Here is a 15,868-nt window from a genome sequence, read left to right as displayed (position 1 = left end):
ATGGTTCCATCTGAAAGAAAAGTTTTGGCTATGGTTTTTGGGAATTCTTATGTGGTGCTCATAGACCACCTGTAAAATGACAGAACAATCATCAGAGAGTATTACACTTCATTACTGGACTAATAAGTGTGCTTTCAGGTAAAAATACACATTTGCCATAAAAATGCTCTTTTACCACGATAATGTGCTCACACATTGGTATCTTGAATGTTGCTGCAAAACTCCATGATCCATGCTTCTAAGTGCTTCCACATGCATTTGGCCGATTTGGCTCTTAGCAACTACGTCCTCTCACCAAACCTGAAGAAATTGGTCAATTCACTTCAAATGAAGAAGTCAAAGTGTTGGCAACAAGTAACTGCTTATTTTGCAGAGTTGGACAAATCGCATTATACTGAGGAAATTAAAAAATTGAAAAATGTTTTTAAAAAATATATCAAATTACAAAATGATTACGTGGAAAAAAAAACAAAAAAAAATTGTTTAAAATCTTGTTTTTTCTTTGTCAGGCCAAGAACTTATGACCTGCCTCATAGTTTTTACTAATTATGACAATAGTATTTGGTATGCCTAAGTGCACTTTTGCTGAAAACTGTTGTGTACATTCTTTTGTTCAACCATTAAAATATAAAAAATTATTAAACCTCTGCAATTCATTTCTCAGGTTATTTGCTACATCAGTTCAGATGCTAGAATAAAAGTACTGTTATTTATGGCCCTTTTGTCATAGTACAAAAGACTCTTTTCTGAAACTAGATATTTTTACCAGAATTTCTTTGATATCTGTGCTGATAACCAAAAACTTTGAAACAGTTAGGGTAAATAAGACAGATGTATATGACTAAGCAAAAGTGTTTCTGATGTGAAGGGAAACCACGTTGAAGAAATGGACAATTTAAAAAATTGAGGATAATAAACAGAGAGGGGATAATCTTTCTTCAAGCAATTATTGAATTTTTTGAAATGAATATTCTAGGGACACAGTCCTGGTTAATAACTGCACACAACCAGCAAATCTTAGTTCACAATATTATCTTGGCCAGAAGAGTTTATCCAGGTGAAATAAAATTGACATTGCAAGCAATGTACATGCTCACACATCAGGAGAAACAAGACATCTGTAATTTGTTCACATCTAAACAATTACAATCTATGAGCAATCATTATAATATGATAGTTATTGTGTTATACCAGATTAGAATTAATAATGCAATTCAGTGTTTACATAGATTGTATGATTTCTTCTTGCCATTTTGTACCAGAAAAGTACTTATGATTAAAAATTTTCTACTAAGTAATGATGGAATAAGTTCAACTTGAAGATATAATATTTGCGATTGCTTTTAAATTTAGCTGACACTCAAGTTTAGAGATGAAAGTTTCCAGACTTTCAATAAAAATAAAGATGACTTAAAAGGTCACAATTCCAGTACAATAGATTTGTGAAGTCTGTATTTTAGATTGTTTACCACAAAATTTTGTAATAGTAATTGTATAATTATTCCAAGTAGTATTAATAAAAAGGAATTAACTATGTTTCAATTTATTTACAGGACAGAGTGAACTTCTTAAAGAACTTAATTCAATACCAGTGAATGCAAAATCTGCAGAAGCTCGCCAACAAAAGCTACAAATAGGTCAAGCTCTTGACACAATGGATAGTGCTATAAAGATGTTTTCAAAAAACCAGCTTCTTATCGACTTAAATCCAACGTCATGAAATTAATTAACTCAAAAGCGATCGAGTAAAAACCTAAAATATATATTTGTTACAAATTAATAAAGAATTTTTAAAGAATGTTTTGTACTTTCATCAATTTAAATAACTGTGTTAAGTTTTATTTACATCCAACAAGCTTTGTTATATAGGTATGAGAGTTATCTATCCATGTTTTTTCCCCCATATAGCTACCACTACTATTCCAGTATTTACATCCTGACACCAGCTTTTTGGAGACTCACATTAACTTCAACATTAACTCCATCCAAGAATTTCTTCATTGATTATAAAGCACAGAGTATCCAACCAGATGAACCTAGCTGGCTACTCTGGCTATCTTTTGATGAAGCTAAAGGACTTCACCAAAGTCAAAGCTGGTATAAAGTGAAGAAGTTCAGTCATTTTGCACCAACTTCAGGCAGTAGGGAAAGCTGCTGACGTAAGGCTTTTGAATAAAAATCTGCAGACACCATAATGCAAGATTTACTTTGTGGTGACTGCAGATTGTCATTCAAAACAATGTGCTTTCATTGTACATATTTCTCATCATTTCTTTAAGATTGGTATTTAATACTTCAGCATCTCAGAATAAATCTTTCATATTATTGCAGGCATAATTTTCAATGAATTCAACAGCAATATAATTTTAGAGAACAAAAAACACCATTACTTGTTGGTAAAAATGAAATGACAATACCAAGTGTTATCAACTACTTCTTTACTGAAGTATCTGAAGTACATTCAGACAGATTACAAGTAGAAAGCTTATAGGTTGCCTAATCGCTAAAGCACATTTGATCTGATGCTATGGCAAACAATTTATTCTTTACAGTCAATTTCATAGTAACTTTCATGCACAAAAAACCTCACAGATTTAGATTTATATGCTTTTATAAGGAAACCAGAATTGATTTTAAACTGCACAAATTATTTGAAATAGGTAGAATACACTAAAAAAATTCCCCTCTTTGAACATTTAAAAAAGAATAAAGCAATATATTTGAATTATATACTTTCTTGAGTTTGAAATTCTACAAAATAAAAGCAATCCAAATAATTTCTAAACAAGTCACCCCATTTTCTAAATAATTTTTTATGAATTTAATAAGGTTTTAAAAGACAATTTTTACTACTTTCTAAAAATATATTACTGTGATAAGAAACATTTTCTAAACCTTCAGTTGCACAGCTTTATTTTGATCACTTGCCATTAAAAAAAAATACTGCCCCAAATCACAATTAAATTTGAAAAGTCAGTAGTTTTTTCTCTGGTATCGTTGCGATATACCTGCTTCAATATACTCTCATCGTATTATTTTGCGCCAGTCCATTTAGCCACTGAGACACTCACGAATTGCTTACTACACAAAAATTCTTTCAATTTCCCAAACAAATGGTAATCAGAATGAGCTAAGACCGGAATATATGGTGGGTGATTGTAAATTTCCCCTCCAAATTTTCTCAGTAAATCACATGTCGTGCCTGCGATATGTGGACATGTATTATCATGCAGCAGGACGAGCGGCCCACGTTGCTGATTTTGAATGGCGCGCCGTAATTTACGTAACGTTCGCAGTAGGTTTTTGCTTTTATAGTTGTTCCACGTAGCATGAAATCAATCGGCAGTATGACAAACCGATCCAAAAGACTGTGGCCATCAGTTTCCGAATTAACCAACAATCGAATTAAAGAACTTATCACCTTTTTCAGGGTAGCGCATCAAAAATTCCAAAGGAGATCCATTCGGATTGTTTTGTGACGTTCCGTTAAGATGTGCGGCACACGACGTGCACAAACCTTTTTGAAGCCTAAATGGTCATGAACAATGCGACCGATAACAGCTCTTGAAACATCAGGAAAAAGAAGGACCAGGTTGGAAACTGTTGAGCGACGATATCATCATCGACGCGTTTCAACAAGTCCTCGGTGATTATCGAGGTCCTACCTGAACGTTCTTCATCATGCACATTAATTTTGACCGTATACAGTAATCAACTGTATGAATTTCAGCCGGCTTAACGTTTAAGCTTTAAAATTTTTTTTTAATAATTTTTTTAGTTTGTAGTTTTTCTTTTTTTATATGTATTCATCCCTATTTTATAATTTACCTTTTCCGTATTTTCTGAAAATTAAAAAAAAAGTTTTCAACAAAGGGAACTTTTGTCATTACTTTCTTGGACATTACGAATTAAAATGATTGAAGCACTGGAATTGGAGACTCATTCCACAAAGAGACAGCTTTGAAGAGAATGCCAGAAAAATTTATATTTGAGGTTTTTTATAGGTCTAGTCTAATAATTTTTTGATCATCCTTCATAATCATATAAGAAAAAAACGACATGAATTATAAATAATTATATATTTTTTAAAAAAATAAAATGTTTAAAATATACTTAATGTTAAAATAAAAATAAGAAATAGTCTTGAATAATTACACATCATAAGTTTTTTGTTATATCAGTAAATACATTTTTGATAAATATTTTTTTATTTAATAGGTACTGTACATTTAACTTCAGTAAATAAAATGAATTAATTCATTGATTAGATCAGCTGTTTTGATAGAAGATAACATTACTTTATGATTACTTTCTTCCATTATATGTAATGTTACATTATCTCCATACAACTGAAACAAAGCAGGTTTATTACAATATACATTTTATATGGATCATAAAAGAGTTCATGGTTTGATAAGTAATATTTTCTCTTTTAAAAAAACCACAACCACAATAAGCGAGATATACTTTTCAACTTTTAGTAACAGATGCATCTTGATTGCAGTTAATGCATTCTTATACATCACAATCCACAGAATTGATAAAATATTTAGTGAACATAATAACATGCAGTATGTTCAAAGACCAAAAAGAAATTGTAAAATTGAATAATGCTAAATGCAAAAAGAATAATAAGTTAATAAAATTACATAATCAGCTTATCATTAATATTTTGTGAATATATATATTTCTATGAAAACAATACCTTTTTTTTTTTAATTTAAAACAAACTTAATTTTAAAATTAGAAAACGTTTAAAAAATATTACAGTATTTACAAATTAAAATTTAATATGTTTTATATTACTACCTCAATATCAGTCTAATGTCCTCTAAAACGCTCACTAGTATAATTTGCATGCTCACAAAAAGTGTGAATAAATGAAGACTAGTTAAATTTGGGATGGGCATGGGTATGAAGCCTATTCTGGCACTCAAATTAATCCTAGGAGGTATGTTTACAGAAAATGAAGCTGTATTTACAAAATAGAATTTGTAGATCTGGAAAACAATTTAAAAATCTAGAAGAGAAGAATTTTTTTTTAAAAATACAATATCAGGTGGCATGCTTACAGTAGAAGAAAAATAGAATCTTGTTTAAAAGTGAAGCGACACGAATGTACCAATTGCCTTTGAACTTCTACACAGAAGGAATTCAGAAACTGAAAGATATTCTGAGAGTAAAGTATTTGTCCACTATAAAGTCCATTTTAAAATCTACTGATGATACTATTTTTTAATCAAAAACCAAAAATGTGTTAAGACAATTTCAATGGTGTCGTATTCATTGCTAAGAGAAAAATTCACTTTGAAAATAAATAATAACAATAGGGAAATGTGATAAAAAGGAAGACAAGGAGGAAATAAATATTAAAATAACTAAAGATAATATAACAGAAGATACAGAATTTTGCTGTTTGTTGAGGAGAATTATAAGGATAAATAAAGTAATGAGATCAGAAATTTACTGGTACAAACAAGGAAGAAATTTTATACAAAAAAATATTCTAATTTCAAATCTAGTTCTAAGAATTAGAAAGATTTTCTATAAAATTATTATGTGGAATATAACACTTTATAGCAGTGAAAAATGGACGATATGAAACGCAGAAGGAAAATATAGAGAAAGGCCTATGAAACATGGTGTTACTCGAGGATGTTGAAAATATTATGGGTTAATAAAATACAGAAATAAATTGATGAAAAGGAGAGGAAAAAACTTTTGGAAAAATTTTATAAAGAAATGAACTAGATGACTAATAAATTCCCCCAAAAATTGCATAAATAATCTTAGAGTATGTCATATAATTTTATGCAGATATTACACACTATATATAAAAGTATCAGAATATCACTAATCATAGTTGAAATCTGAAGTATATCCATAAAAAAATTACAGCTAAAGATGTGTTAAGTGTAGAGTAATTGAGTCAAAAATATATATTTTTTTTTTTTTATTTACCTTATTCAAATCACAATCTAAAGTCAAACAGTTGTCCGGATGAATTATAACAATGTTGCCTTTTTTTAGAGGATGCATTTCATAATTTAAAGTACATAATATTCGATTATGAATGAAATTAAGCGAATTGTGTAGTTTTTCTTCATCTTTGCTAATAGTTCCAAATTTTTCTTTTGATAACAATTTTGTAACACAATCATCCCATGTTACATCCTCATCGTGAAATCCAGTTATCTCGTCAAACATCTGTAAATATAAATGTTAATCGCATCTAATTTTATTGTTGCATTTATTACCTTGGACATATTACACATATAATTGTAATAGGACAGATATGATGAATTGAAATGTTAGAAGAAAAAATGTCAGACATTACTGAGAATTAAACTTTATTATCTGATTTAGAAGCAATATACTATAAAGTAAAAAATGATACAGCAATTGGCTGGCTGGTTTGTGATTCTATAATTAATGATTTAAACAATATTCATATATAAAATGAATATATTTGTCAGGCTTTTTTTTTATAAAAAAAAACCTTCCCCGAAGTAGTGCATGATGTTATTTTATTTAACTGTAAGTTTGGCAGTCTTATAAAGGACAACTTACAATACAAACATACTACTTTGTATGTAGAACACAAAGTAATATAATATAAAACACACTTACACTGTACTGTAAGCCAATATTATCTGACCATTCAATTCCATATGTCCAGTTAAAACTTCCATATGTCCATAACTAAAACTAACAGAAAATTTGTTAAAAAAATTCATAAAATAAATTTTTCAATAAATCTTAAGATATTAATCACTTTCAATTAATGTTAATTTTTACTTCCTTGTACAAATACAGCAAGTATTGTGATTTCAAAAAATTTTGGTTTTCATATTTCAATGGAATTATGGATTTTGACCATCCCTGAATCCATTTCGACTAGTTTCAGTATGACGTCTGTACAAACGTACGTACATATGTATATATCTCGCATAACTCATTAACGACTAGCCGTAGAATGTTAAAATTTTTGATTTAGGACAGTTGTAACACCCTGTTATGCACCTTTCCTTTTGATTGCAATCAATAGGAAAAAATTGGCCAAAAAAACCCAAAATCCATAAAATTTGGATTTTGGAATTTTTCTTAACTGCAGTAATAAGCTCTCATTGAAAGCTTTTAAACAAAACATCATAAGCGATAATTATTTTCATTAGTTCCATAATTATAGCCACTAAAATTTTAATTAATGAAGTATTTGGATCTTATAAGGGGGCACATCATTCGAATACGACGTCATATACTTGTATATATGTATTTTTTTAATTTAAATATATGATTTATTAATAATTATTAACCTCAGATTTAAAAAAAAATTTACAATAAATAATAATTCAATAATAACAATAAAAAATATTAAAAATATCAAAAGTTAATAGTGAAATAAAATTTTATGTACTTTTCAGTTTAATTGAAAAATTTTTTCAGAGGTTAATAATTATTAATAAATCAATACAGTTAAATTAAAAAAAAAAAAGTTAAAAAAATTATGTATATGAAGTCAGATTCAAATTGATGTGTGCATGAATTGTGCTGATGTGTGCATGATTACGAATCTGACACATTCTTACTTACACTACGTACTTGAGCAATGTGTAACAAAATTAATAAGTAAACAAATATAAAATGGTGATACAGACAACTCAAAAAAATGTGATGTCTATCACAATGCCATTGTGTACTGTCCACTTTATTAGAGAACTGGAGGATCGTATCTCACTTTCAAATGAAATAAGTTTAAATGAAGTGCAGCAAAAAATGTGTGTATGTAATTCACTAGACGTACAAGGAAGTCATGTGGTGTTCACATCATATTTTTTTCTAAAACAATTACTTAACAAAATGCAACAAGCGATGACTGGAAATAAAGAAATTTGTATAGATGTAAAAACAATATCTCTATTTAGATTATTAAATAAAATATTTGTGTAAGAAATGCACTAAATATGAATATAGATACACTTCTAGAAGGAAATTAAAATAAATGATGATCAATTCATCAAGGAGATTCATAAAAATAGGTCGCACTTACATGTTTGACAAGATTATTATCGCACTTAACAAGATTATTTTATTAATGTGAAATAGACAAGAAGAAAAAACGAATAAAATCCATGTACATGTTTATACTGATCAGAAATGTCTGTTTTAAAGATGAATGATTAAAAGGCATTGATTATTATCAAATGAAATGAAACCTTATTGGTGAGCAATTCTGAAAACAAGTGAAATTTATAACTGATAGAAAAAGACTACTCTTACTTAAGAGTTATATAATACAAATAGTTACCATTTCAATGCATGATAGTATTGATTTTAGAGTCAACATTACCAAGCTTAATATAGATAAATAGGTTATACATAGTTTGGATTCATTCAATGGTTGGTTTTTAGTTTGCACTAGTCTGAAAGAAGGTAATACATTACAACAGAATATGTAATTCATATCCCGAATCATAAGATGTTTTTATTTTTTAATGATTTGTTAACCATTAATAACTATGGTTAGTAGTCATGCTCAGGCATCCTGAATGATATAACCCAGATTTCTGGAACCATAAATTTGCTTGATAGATATGACTTTTTAGGCAAAAAGAATTGTTCAACCTTTTGTGATTAATGAAAATTTCCTTTCACAGAACTTCCTTCATAATCTTCAGAGAAATAGAGCACAAAATTATAAATTATAATGATAAAGTAAACCAAACAGTTAATTTCAGGTTTTGCAATATCACTTTATATCTATTGACTTTAATTCCTGAATAATAAGAATATAAATTAACTCCTAAGAACTTTCCTGTTCTTTCCTATAAAATTAAACTCTGTATCAACTCACTTACATCAATCAATCCTAACAATTTTTACAGTGGTTACATTCCACCAAAACTAGTGCTACCTCAGACATTAAGTTATACAATTTTTTTTTTTAATTTACTTAAACTATAGAAATATTTTTTTTTTGGTTCAGTTAACAAAATTAAAAAGAGCTGTTCATAAAGAATAATTTCAGCAAGTATGACTGATTTATAAACAACTGTATAATATAAATGAGCAAGCTAAGAAACAATAAAAACCAACAAATACTTTAAAACCCATAAAACACCCTGAAAAAAACAAAAATATAAAATCATATGAAATGAGATCTAGATCCTGTTCTCTGGGAGTATTATTATCCTGCTAATGCTTCTTCAATTTGCATATTAATGACAAAAATCACCAAAAATAGTTTAACTGTTCAACTTCTTTCATGGAAAAGGCTATATTAATAGTTATAATAAAAATAAATAATTTAAATTTTAAAAATAAATAATTTAAATTTTCTCATTGCAAACCTGCAATGAGAAAAAATTATTTATTATTGGAAAGAGAATGAAGCCTTTTAAATTTGTCCTTAGATAGTAAACAAAAATACTCAGATGTACAACAGTGAATTATTAGTTATGCAGTATTAATTAATGTTTTTATTAATTGTGAGTTGAGATTATTCTAATTAAATAAAAATAATCAAGCTTTTAGTAGTTTTTATTTATATGATAAAAAAAAAAGAATTGAGAAGACAACTACATGCCTGGAATATCACCAGAATTGAATAGTTTTATATCTTAGCAGTGTTCTCATAGCATTATGGATCAGGGAACCTGCTAAAGAATATCCCAGAATATCCTACTTGGATATTCATTGGCCATCTTGGGGATGTTCATAAGCTGTGAAGGACTGTGCTTCCATGAAATCTTTTGGACCAGTTGTTCAGCTCCTATCATCTACAATACTCATCATTTGAAGAGTGCAGGGAAACCCTTTTATTTAGTGAGTGATCAAAGAGTAAATTTATTCGGTCAAATAAACTACTTCAGAAATATTCACTACATTTTTAACTGTTCCATACATGATGAGAAATGGGAAGCAAACTTTAATATATCTAAAAACTGAATAATTTAAAAAACTATTCTATAAACAAAATTAATCACATTAAGAAACAAATTATTTATTTCTTTAAATTCAGAAACTAGGCCCAGTTAAACTTATCAATGATGAGAGGTGAATGTAATTACGAATTATGTTTCTAATTATTCAATCTCATAGAAGTAATGAGATACAAATGCTGGTCACCATGGCACAAGTGGTGCCATTTATTTCTTGGCCTTTTATCTGGAGGTCCTGGATTTGAATCTCAGTCAGGTAGGCATTTTCATACGTTATTGCCATTTCACCTCATCCTCTAAAGCAATATCTAATGGTGGTATTGGAAGCTAAAAACAAAGTAAAAGAAGGTAATTCTTCTTAAAGAAAAAAATGTTATATTCATCATTTAAAAACGAGTAAAATATATTTTGAAAGAAAATTTCCAGTGGTAATAATGATGTCCAATAATCATTTATTAGCTTCAGCATTCACATTTAATAATTAATATTGTTTGTATAGAAGATACAAGATTTTAATCTAAATCCTGGATTTTATAAAAAAGTGTTACTCTAAAGAGAACCTCATTTTTCTTAGATAAGAATTAGTCAATTAACACATACTGTTTATATTAAACTGATTGTAATACTTACATTAGACTGTAACTGAAATATAGTTGAGAAAATTGTGTTTTTAAAATTAACACAATCATATGAGCCAAGTGTTTTAGTTAAATATTGAAATGTGTGTGGAGTTGCAGTCAATAGTATTACCAAGACAGTGTGACCGGCATATTCTAATAGTCTTGCCAACTCCAAAGCAATACTTCCACTCCACGTTTCTCCAATTATATTATAAGGACCATTTGACTGAATTTCAAGAAGAGGCTGAAACAAAATTTCATTATTACACAGGTAATCTCTTGGCAAAAAAACAAAACAAAACAATACAAGCAATTTACAAAGAAGGAAATAATTTGTAATGAGTACAATAAGGACCTTCTCTGTTAACTACGTCATTCTGAAACTACATAAAGTATGATTGTGTTTGGTTTCATGGTTGAATAATTACATAGTCCCCAAAACCATAAGTCACCCATACTGCATAAATTCAACTTTATTCTCATTCTTCAGCATTCTTCACAGTTGATTTTTTTTTGTTTTTTTAACAGTCCCAACAAATGTTTGATTTTATCTAGTTGAATTTGTAAGGTGACAATAAAAGATCTACTGATTTTTAAATAAAATTTTACATAATATTGTAGAATTCATGTCTCCTTAATAAATTTATATATGCTAGAATATTTAGTTTTATGTAGTGTTGTACATGTAATACCTTTATGTTAAAGTTAATCTTTAGAGAAGTTAATCATATATACATCATCACAATAAGAAGAACAGTAAATTGAATTGAAAAGCTGATGGGCTTGTTACAAAGTTACATTCAAAGTAACTTGAGCTGGTAAACTTACTATGAAACTTTGTATGATGTATAATTCTAAGAATTTTAACTAAAAGGCACACATATATTTAATTGCTGCCTTTTAATGAGAATAAGAATGTAATCAAAGGTAACGGTTCAAATGAGTAGAAGGCCCTTAGTACTCCTGCTTTGAAGCTATTTTTTGGTAGAAATTTTTGGGACTTGTGAGAAACAGTTTTGTTCAGCTTATAATGACTATTTATTAATAAGATTTTTGAATAGTTATTTTTTAATAAAAGATCATTTGTAGCTTTGATAGAAATCATAAATTTTATCAAGGAACAAGGTACAAAGAGTATTAGGAAAGTTATGGAATACTACAGAACGGATTATCACAGGTAGTTTACAAGTTGGTGAGTGTTTAGATAGTCCCACAACCTGCACTATCACTGTGTCATTTGCTTTTTAGCTGTGTGAGTGAAAAGAGGTTGTGATGAGGTGTTTGAAAACTGAGGTGTTGATCAGTGACTAGAAGAAATGACTCTTTCTTATCTAGACTAAGTGGTTTTCTGGCTTGGAGAGAATTACCCTTATTTTACAACAATGGTTAGGTGATACTGAGAATCTGAAAGAGGAAATTTTGGCTTTGACGTTGCTTCAAGGTTCTTCAAGGTTAGGTAGATCATCTTCATCTGTAATTGAGGGTAACATTGCTGCAATAAGAAAAATTCTTTAGATAGACAAAATATAACCTATCATAAAATAGAGGTGTTCTTGAGCGTTAATATATCAGTAGTTTGTGTTATTCTGTGAAGCTTTCTAAATCTGTAGTGCTGGATAACTTGACTGACGATTAGATGGCATGTCGTGTTTCATGGTGTGAAATAATGAAAAAATTTAGAATGGGAAATCTCCCTATGTGAACAGTAATGTGACTGATGACAAATCTTGACTGTACTATTATGTTGTCCTAACCAAGACTTAGAATGAAGTCTGGGTTTGAAGATTAGGAGATCCCCTTGGCTGTTGGAAAATCCAGGACAGTGAAGAAGAGGCTGGGGGGCCGTATTTTTTAGTGTGAGGAGTTTTAAAGTAAGTTGTGTTGTGAAAACAGTTACAGAAAGTCGTATACTGAGGAATAGGTGCTAATGTTGTCAAAGCTCTCAAGAAGCTGTGCCCAAACTCAAGGGTGGATGGATACAGAGATTCTTCTCCATGTTAACGCTTCAGTGCACCTCTCCAAAATTCACTTTTCGTATTTGCCTGCATAGGAATAAAACTATTAAAGCACCATCCCTAGAGTCCTGACCTTGCTTCATGTGACTTCACACTGTTCCTTCAGTTGATGAACAGACTGAAAGGAAGGCATTTTGTGAGTGATGATGACCTCCTATGGGCTTGGAACGATAACCCACCAGATTGGTCTAGTGGTGAACGCGTCTTCCCAAATCAGCTGATTTGGAAGTCGAGAGTTCCAGCGTTCAAGTCCTAGTAAAGCTATTTCTACACGGATTTGAATACTAGATCGTGGATACCGGTGTTCTTTGGTGGTTGGGTTTTAATTAAGCACACATCTCAGGAATGGTCGAACTGAGAATGTACAAGACTACACTTCATTTACACTCATTCATCCTCTGAAGTATTATCTAAACAGTAGTTACCAGAGGCTAAACAGGAAAAAGAAAGAAAGGGCTTGGAACAATGAATGTGCTCAGATATCTGAATAAACAATAAACATGATAGGGCTTTTTGAAGACTGGTTTTGAAGGATGAAGTGTATATTGTGTGGTGAAAATTATTTTGAAGAATTATAATAAAAATAGATTATAAAAAATAATTATACAAAAATAAATCCTCTTGGGTTTATATTTGTATTGCAGAATTTTCCTGATGCCTTTTGTATTAATAAAAACTTATTTTCTACAATTAAATTAGACTACAGTTTCCATACCAGACAACATCATTCTAGTAATCTTTACCACCTGATTTATAATAATTCATAACTAAGTCCAACTAAAAAAGAATTAATTATTTCCTAATTCATTATTTGTTTTTTCTAACAATCTGTTGATGCTGAGGTATTTTTTATCTGATGGAATATTTGAATTGTGGTGCAAAAGGATAAACTTGAAATTATCAGTAAATCAAAAGTTAAATTTAAAAGATTTATTTCATTGAACAATAGTTTCCTAACATTTTAATGCATAATTTTTAAAATATTAGTTTACAGATCTATTTCACAAAAATGTAAAGTTTTTTCTTTATACCATAAATACATAATTTAAAACAAATAAATCACATGTACTGGTACTTCAACTAAAGATAATTGTACAGGAAGATTGTTTTATTAAAAAAACAGAGCTAAATTCAAGTCTTTGTTGTTACATTATTATTATTCTCTTTTGCTCACACATTTTAATGCATAAAACAAGAAATGTATATGCTAAAAATCATAAAACACAAAAATTACTTACTGTTACTTATACTTTCTATTTTTTAAATAAAATATTAACCAAATTACATACAGATGTTAGTCACTCTCACAACAAGGTAAAGAACAAAATAGTTGTGCACAAACTTTCAACTTTGATTATTAATAACTTCTGAACTAAGAATGTCATCAGAGCCGAGCAAATTGGATTTTGTAGCAAATTTTATAGGATTTCAGAAAATCACTTCCACTTTGGTCGACAAATTATAGGTAATGATTATACAGGGAAGATGGAAGTTTATGATTTAGGAGAAGAAGTAGAATAGATCATTTGGAATGAAATGGATGTAGAAGTAAGGAGAATGAGAGGAGGAAAGGTTTCAAGTGCAGACAAAATAATGGCGTAATTGTTAGAAGTGGATGACCATTTGTGAGTAGCAGTTATATAGAATGTTTAAGTAGATATGGGAAACAGGTCAGAGATAAAGAATACAGTGCATGCACTTGTTTGTAATAGAAATTAAATAAAAGGTGTAACTTTAATTATTATAAAAAAAATTTATAAAACATTATTCTACTCAAAGTATGATGCAAGACTTATGAATTATTGTGTGAAGAATAATGTAATTTTTGTATTTTTGTTGATTAAATATTGCACATGTTAGCTGGTTAAAACTGACATTATAGTTAGGATATGTATGTTATTGTTCATTCACATATTAAGAAAGCAAATGACTTAATTAAGAGTAATAAATACGAAAAAGGAGTGTAGACAGAAAAAACCTCTTTTATTTAATATAGTGATGAAAATTATAACCATGAGTGTTAAAGCAAATATTCAGGGTAGAAATGAATTCAATGATTTTTGCTGATGCTATAATAATCTGGGGTGAGAATACTGGAAGTATACGAAAATCATTAGGATATAAGGAATGAGTAATGGGAATTATGCTGTTTGGAACACAAGTAAGGAGAAAAGTGAAATGGTAGTTGTTATTTGGGGTAAGATTTATTAAACGATGCAGGATATAGTTTCAAAGAAACTGGGAAAATTTATACCTTGGTACAGACATAAAATAAGATAGTAGAATAGGAAGACAGATAGTAGAATAGTAAGAACAGTCATGAGATCAATAACAGGAAGTTAAGATAATAAAGTTAGGGCAATTTTAAAGGTTAAGGAAAAGAAGCAAATTTTTCCTAGTGTAACAACATCTATTATGGAGTACTTCAGTCTCACAGAAGATAAAAATATTAATTTACAATGTACATTTTGCATCAGAAGTTACTTATGTGTGCGAGATATTCAAATTACAGTGGGGATAAAATAAGGAAATATGACTTAAAGAATGAATTGATTGAAAAAAGCAAGTAGAGATTGTTTGGATAAGAGTATGAATGGAAGGAAGGCAACCAAAAGGCAGACCACATATGAGAATAGAAACGTTGCATCTAAGCGGATGGAAAGAAGATGTTTTATGGAGATGAGGAAAGAAAAGCTATGGACGAATATCAGAGAATGTTTAAGCTTAATATCCAGATCTAATAACCTGGAGCATTGGTCCAATGACCTGAATCAGATATGAATGTATGATTTCAGTGAACAATACAATGCACAGACTAGAATCATACACTTATCCATAAGTGGAAGGAACACATACAAACACTACAGACAACAAAAGCAGCCTGTACAAACAGTTTGTACAAAAAGGAGTGATTAACCATGACTTGAAATTTGTACAAGTAGTATGGGATGGGCAGGAAGTCCCTTTATGCTGGTTATGAAATTATTAGGATAGTTGCAGCTTACCTTCTACGGATGTAAAACATCTATATGAGTTCCACCATATTCAAAGCACACCTGTATGTGCTTCCAGTTTCGGTTGTTCAACTGCAACAGCATGTCAGGGGTGATAATTTCAAACGCTGACTGAACAGTCTTGGAGCTGTTCGTCATTGATGAATCTACATTTCCAGATCTGTTTTACAAAACCCCAGAGTGCATTGTAAGGTATAGTGAGGTCAGGGCTTCTTGCTGGCCTAGGCAATGAAGCCGTTAACTCTTCTGACCCACATCCGACCCCAGCGATTCAGAAA

General features: G+C 29.7%; 2 protein-coding genes across 2 annotated transcripts in view; one reads left to right on the top strand and one right to left on the bottom strand.

The window, feature by feature from the left end:
• Nucleotides 1-1,720, top strand: part of LOC142317917 (uncharacterized) — a 33,664-nt gene extending 31,944 nt beyond the window's left edge. The window contains exon 7 of the mRNA XM_075354455.1: nucleotides 1,554-1,720. Within this exon, the coding sequence (XP_075210570.1) occupies nucleotides 1,554-1,720 (167 nt within the window). The remainder of the gene's footprint in view (nucleotides 1-1,553) is intronic.
• Nucleotides 1,721-4,069: 2,349 nt separating this feature from the next.
• The window catches only part of LOC142317916 (uncharacterized), an 87,361-nt gene continuing 75,562 nt past the window's right edge, over nucleotides 4,070-15,868 (bottom strand). Inside the window, exons 20-22 of the mRNA XM_075354454.1 lie at nucleotides 10,572-10,805; nucleotides 5,962-6,207; nucleotides 4,070-4,349 (exon numbers count right to left, since the gene is read on the bottom strand). Coding sequence (XP_075210569.1) covers nucleotides 4,236-4,349; nucleotides 5,962-6,207; nucleotides 10,572-10,805 — 594 coding nt within the window. The 3' untranslated portion in view covers nucleotides 4,070-4,235. The remainder of the gene's footprint in view (nucleotides 4,350-5,961; nucleotides 6,208-10,571; nucleotides 10,806-15,868) is intronic.

The sequence above is a fragment of the Lycorma delicatula genome, chromosome 1 (genome assembly GCF_047948215.1).
Source record: "Lycorma delicatula isolate Av1 chromosome 1, ASM4794821v1, whole genome shotgun sequence".
Classification (NCBI taxonomy): Eukaryota; Metazoa; Arthropoda; class Insecta; order Hemiptera; family Fulgoridae; genus Lycorma; species Lycorma delicatula.
Note: the sequence above shows the minus strand (reverse complement) of the source record. Positions and strands in the feature narration are given on the sequence as shown.